The 6,366-nt window shown below is 38.2% G+C and overlaps 1 protein-coding gene across 1 annotated transcript; it reads right to left on the bottom strand.

Moving 5' to 3' along the window:
* Positions 1-365: 365 nt before the first annotated feature.
* LOC113329604 (probable methyltransferase At1g27930) lies at positions 366-1,282 on the bottom strand. The gene has a single exon (XM_026576464.1). The coding sequence runs from the start codon at positions 1,219-1,221 to the stop codon at positions 376-378; it is 846 nt and encodes a 281-aa protein (XP_026432249.1). The 5' UTR covers positions 1,222-1,282; the 3' UTR covers positions 366-375.
* Positions 1,283-6,366: the final 5,084 nt, after the last annotated feature.

Here is a 6,366-nt window from a genome sequence, read left to right as displayed (position 1 = left end):
TCTGACGTTTCTTCTATTGTTGCAAGATTACAACATTTAGTTTGCGACCACTCAAGACTAATTATCGGTCCAAAAGCAGCATATAATTCCACGTCTGAGTTCTTAACAAATTATACACGAGATTCATGAAATTTCAATGTTATTAAAAAAAATGTTTACAGTTCATATTTGGATCTTAGCTTAATTTATCAAAAATAATAACAAACTATGATAAATAAAGGTGTCGAAAGAGAACATTGGATATACAAATTTAACAGCTCTTTATGTAAAAAAATCGAGAAAAAAACATTCAACTTCAAAAGCTACCACCAGTTCAGATAATACAGGCAACTACTAGAAACATAAAAACAAAGGGTACCCCATTGATCGATCATTTTAGCAGAAGCTCTTCTGGCTAATCACCGAGCTGCTAACATTCGCCATAGAAGGAATTTCAAAATGCCAAAGTCTACCAACAGACTTAACCAAATACTTCTCACACAAAAACTCCATTGCGAACATTTTCTCAACTTTCCGATTCACATCATGTAAAAACACATGAGTCACACCTGGTCCTTTCCGGTTCCTAGCCATAACAGCAGCTGTCCAAATAGCTCCCATTCGACCGGGTGCTTCCGGAAAATAACCTTTTGGTGCATCAATCATAATTAAATCCCACTCTTTATCATAAACTTCATCTGGTAAATTAGTAAGTGCTAATTTACACCCTGTATTGCCGTTAACGTAAGCGTTCCCTGGTAAACAACTCGGCACATTCCTATAAGATTTGATTAGATCATCGGCTTCATGTAATTCTGTACGATATGTGACTGTATGAGCATGCAAAAAAGATGCATCTTTTAATACAGTCTGTACCCATTCTGGATCTTCTTCTAGAAATAACGTGGTACCTCTTGGATTAAAAGCTGCCCACATTTGTGAATCAAAACCAAGACCAAATACTAAGAAATTACATGGAGATAGAAGTTTAAGTATATCAAACGATACTGTGATTTCCTGCTTTGATTGTTGTGGTCTGGTTTTTGATGTCGCGTAGTGAAGTATCGCATTTAATTGATTTATTGTTGGATTTGAATCAACAACTCTTGTACATACATTTGACGATGAATTGTATGTAGAACTGCTGTTGAATGTTGTGATTATAATTGACCCTGCAATTATGCCTACTAAACCCAATAATATAAACCATAATTTCTCTGGTATCAGATTCCTATACTTCATTATTTTCTTGGTTTTTCAGGGTTTTCTTGAAATTCTTTAAGAAACGTTTAGGTTTTCGTTTGTGTTTGAGTCTGGAAATGAGAACAGGCGTAAGAGATTACAAGCAACTGTTTTTTGAGAAACTAATTAGTTGAATGTGAATTATTTGTGAGACAGTATAACCACGTCCATTTGCATTGCTGTTATTTATTTATTTTCAGATCTACAAATTAATTGTTGTTTAGGTGCTTTGACGGGTACGTGTGGTGATCTTGGTGGTTTGTTTTGGGAGAATTGTGTTTGAGAAAATCAAATAATATTTTGTGTATATTTATTAAGAGGGGTCGTGGGTGTTAAGTGGGGATGGGAATAATGTGGAACTAATTTTAAGAGGGGTCGTGGGTGTTAAGTGTGGATGGGAATAATGTGGAGCTAATTTGAATTATTTGTGATCATGATTCATGAGTGGAAATGGAGAAGCGGCCAGATTTAATATTCATCAAGTGACAGAATTATTTTTTGAATCGGTAAAATAATTTTTTTAAAGAGGAGCAAACAGTTCATAAAACATGAACGCAGAGACATAAATACCTACCAGTCAAGAGATTAGATTTACTAATTATATTATTTATTTATTTATTTTTAACGCAAAGGACAATGCATTAAAGAAAAAGCAGCTATTCCACCAAAATGGGGTAAAGCTGTGAACTACAAAATATGCTCAATTATAGCAAGGACACATGGGGACACTAAAACTTGCTATAAAAGACAAAAACAACAAAACAGTAAAAAAATCTCATAACAAAATACTACAAAGGTCGTAGAATCCCATCCCAGTTGTGAATCACCTAATTGAGAGGATAGTTATCAAAAAAAATTTATACCTACACACCAATTATAAATCTATAACTTGACCTTCTCAATGATTTGGTGAGATTCATTATATTTTCTACTGAAATGCCAAACATTTCTTTCCATAAACTTTTATGTGGAAACGAGATTAAACTTTCGTTCTCAAGAGACTTATAACACCCTGCTACAGTAAAGTTGTTACCATATTGCCAAATTCTTTGATCCTCCAGTTCAAAGTTAATAACTGTTAAAACTAACATCAATTGAGCAACCTCATCTACTTCAGCATCATTCAAAGCTCTACAGAAACCCCAATTCCACCCCACATATTCTGTAAGACAGTCCTGAATAGTAGCTTCCTTCATCCTACTTATCTTTTATAATGCAGGAAACAAAGTCTTCAAAGAATGCCCATTTACCCACTTATCTTGCCACAACAAAACTCTATCTCCGCTATTGATCTGTATGTTGGTATTGGCTTCCACATGACTTGTACTCCATCCCACAAACTTTTTCCTACAACTTTCTTATTGTCACTAGGATAAAATCTTCAGAGTTACCTCCAAAGTTTTGTTTTACAATTCTCCTCCATAATGCTTTCTTTCAGTCCCATACCTCCGAATCCATTTGGCATGGAATGCTTGATTCATCTTTCTTAACTTTTTTAATTCCCTCACCTCCACCTTCTTTTGGTAAACTCAGAGAATGTTGGGCCAGGAAAGGTGTGTAAAATTGATGCGATGAAAACGGGCCTACAGTAATACCGCAAGTGCACGGTCGTCGGTTGTAGCTCGTGCAAGTACGGGTCGATCCACAGAGATCGGGTGTGTTTCGGAAGTGTTTTAGCTAATTGGGTTCCTAAGTTTGCTTTGGGCTTAGAAGCCCTTTGGAAGTGTTGGGCTTAATGTACTATTGGGTTTGTTCTCAATAAAAGGAACTGAGCTTGGGCTCAGTTGGTCTTTGAAAAGCAAATTGGGCTTTGGCCTTAAAGTGAGTTCAGGTTTTTGGGTTAAGCCCACAAATTAATTGAATTGGGCTTTAGCTCTAACCTATCAATACACTAGGCTTTGGCCTTAATGAAATTTGGGCTTTGGTCTTAAACAAATGGGCTTTGGTTAAGCCCACAGATGACTGAATTGGGCTTCAGTTTGAAGTGAGCCTTGGGCTTGAGATGTATTGGGCTTAGCTATTGAACTAGGCCTTTTGGGCTTTGGACTCAGTTGTTGAACTAGGCCTTTGCTTGGCTGCAGGAGTAGCAAGAACTGGACTTGGCTTGGCAGCAGCAGTGGCAAGACTGCACAGGAGAAGAAGTGACAGCAGCTTGGCAGGGCAGCTGCAACAGAAAGTGGTAAACAGCAACAGCAGCTAGACAAAGGCAACAGCAACAGCAACTGCAGAGCCAAAGCAACAGCAGCTGCAGCAGAAAAATGGAAGTGGCAGCAGCAGCAGCAGAGTTGCAGCAGGGGAAGCAATGTAGCTGTGCAGCAGTAGAAATGCAGCAGCAACAACAGCACAGGGCAAGAAACAAAGCAAATGAAAACAGCAAAATAACACAAGATGAACCAAGGCCTAAGGCCAAGGGCAGGAGTGATAAAGAAACTGAAATGAAGCAAACATAGAAAAGAAATTGTGGAGGGGAAGTGCAGGGGATGAATGAGAGTATCCTTTACCTAGCCAGTTCACCTAGGTTAAGTTCTTGTCAAAAATCTAGTTAACCAACCTTAGCTAACCCCTAGTATTGGCTGTCTGTTTAAGGCACAACCAATCACAGACTAACTAGGCAGTGGTTCACTAATGTAGCTAATGAATTCTTTAGAACCACCACTGACCCCTAGCATTAGTGGTCTTCTGACAGCACCACTAATCACAAATCAGGTGATCTTTCAAGAATCCAACTAGCCTAAACTGTTTTAAGCTCAGCAAAAAAAACATCCTAATAGCTAACCATCATGGTTCAGTTCTTTTCTCATCCTAGAGGGGAATTAGAACATGTTGCAACACACAAACTAGTTAACACAAATATGATATGGACACTACAATCACACACTGAACTGAGCTAACAGGAGACAACATAACATAACATAATAGGAGCATTGCACATTAACAGGAAACAAGCATAACATGACATGAAACTAAACATAACAGGAATACTAAGCAGTGAAATTGGAAATGAAACTAAGCAGCAAATTCAAAATTAACAGGAGAAAATATTAAGCAGAACACAATGAACATAAAATTGAACTGAGCAGTATACTGAAAATTAACAATTAACAGAACTTGGGAGTTCTGGATGTTGGCTACTCCAAGCATAACTTTCTAACACAACCCATCAACCTAATTTATACATAATATCTTTTTCCCCCAAAACAGTGAACTAGGGTTTGGTAAAAATTGAAATTGGGTGTTACCTAATCACTGATAGCACTCAATAGCTTCGACCCAATCTTCCTTGTCATCTTCTCTTGCTTCCCATACCTCCAATTGCTCTGTATCATCAACTAATTTCACCAACTCACTCTTAGGGTTCAGTGGTGAGAGAATGGGCGAAATTAGTTGTTTGATAGAGATTAAAACATGGTATAGGTGATGGGTTGAGTGTGTATGATGGTGGAGGTGTGGTGGTGGCAGTGGAGTTGGTGGTGATGATGGTGGCGCGGCAGTTGCAGGAGGTGGCTCTGCAGAGGGGTACGGTGGAGAAGAATGGGTTCGATGGTTTGGGAGAGAAGGGTGTTTGGTTAGGTGGATGGTGCTCGGTCACTAGGGTGTGAGGCGGATGTATCTAGCTTTGATGTTCTGTGACTCTGAGCTGCGAGATGCGAAGATGGTTGGTAGATCGGACGGTGATGCGGAGGCAAGCGATGAGCGACCGTTGGATTATATGATACAACAAAATGAACGGTACTTGATGGAGTTAGGTACTGTAGTGTAAGGCGGAGATATCAAACTTCGATGCACAGCAAGGGAGCGACCGTTGGATTCAACTACCATCTAATCTGAAGGCTTGGAATTTCAGCGCTGTGGTGCTCGGCAGGGACATCAGATTTTGATGATCTATGAAGGAGCGACCGTCGGATGCTTCTGAGAAATGATCTGATGGATGAGAACGGAGGCGCTTTTGTGTGTAGAAAATGAGGTTGTGCGCACCATTCTTCGCGGCTTCCTTGCGTAATTTCTCCCGGCTTTTCACTACTTTTCTGCTCTTTTCGCTCCGCGACTCATCCGAACTTTATTTACTACCTAAAAATGCAAAATTAATTAATAAAAATATTTATTCTTGAAAACAATGAAAATACAGAATATGGGATAAAATGTAGAATTAATGCATAAAAGATGAGTTAAAATGCCAACAAAAAGGGATAAATATATACAATATTTGGCACTCATCAAATACCCCAAACCTGAATTTTACTTGTCCTCAAGTAAAACAAAACTAAGGAAATCCTAACTATACCACTGTCGCTGGTCTCTCGAATGCATTTAGCGTATGCACTAAGCCTTTTAAACCACTAAGTGTCCCTAGTGGACGAGTTGAAGTCTCGTGAAGGTTTACCAGAGGTGTGCCTACAAAACCTAAGGACAAAATATAAGCTCAGATTCCATCAAACGTGACATGTGCAAAACAGTTAAAGCTCACAGCAAAATGGAGATGTCAATCTAGCTATCGAAGGCACAATCCTAGCACTGATAACAATTAAGGACATGTGATAAGAGTGTAAAGTGTATCTACACATGTGTAAAGAAAGATCTGAAGTCATGACTACTAATCACCAAGAGATAGTTTCTCAGGCTAAGAACTGAGGTCGAAATCTAGCTAGCTGTCCGGACTTTACGAGAATTGTGAATGAGTTGGAGGTATTTCACAATTTCTCGCGTTGTACATCAATGGCATACACCCTCCTTGCTTACAACAAAAACACAAAAGATGACTATTTACATGACTCTTATTTACATTGACAAATCTCTTTTTATTTTTGGAACAAGAGATGATGGAATTGATAAATACTTGATTTTTTGGTATTTTCTGATATTTATTTTTTTTTTTTTCTGAATATATACATCGATTTTTTTTTTTTTTTTTTTTTTTTTTGAATAAGGAAACATTTTGATACAATACAAAAGGAAACAAAAATTACATGACACTTTGCAAGAGGTAGCCCTTTTTGATGCACCCAGTTAAATTCGATGGTTGTTTTTCTTAATGTAACCTCCATCTTCTATCCCAACCAACCAAAGAACAAGCTAGTCAAGTTTCGTTCAGTATTCTAAAGTGATTGGCAATCGTAACTTCCTATCCAACACCTTGAAGATCGAGGC

This window comes from Papaver somniferum, unplaced genomic scaffold, assembly GCF_003573695.1.
Source record: "Papaver somniferum cultivar HN1 unplaced genomic scaffold, ASM357369v1 unplaced-scaffold_117, whole genome shotgun sequence".
In the NCBI taxonomy this organism is placed as follows: domain Eukaryota; kingdom Viridiplantae; phylum Streptophyta; class Magnoliopsida; order Ranunculales; family Papaveraceae; genus Papaver; species Papaver somniferum.
Note: the sequence above shows the minus strand (reverse complement) of the source record. Positions and strands in the feature narration are given on the sequence as shown.

What these genes read in the sequence shown, in the direction of transcription:
- LOC113329604 (XM_026576464.1), bottom strand. Translation starts at nt 1,221, where the DNA reads ATGAAGTATAGGAATCTGATACCAGAGAAATTATGGTTTATATTATTG.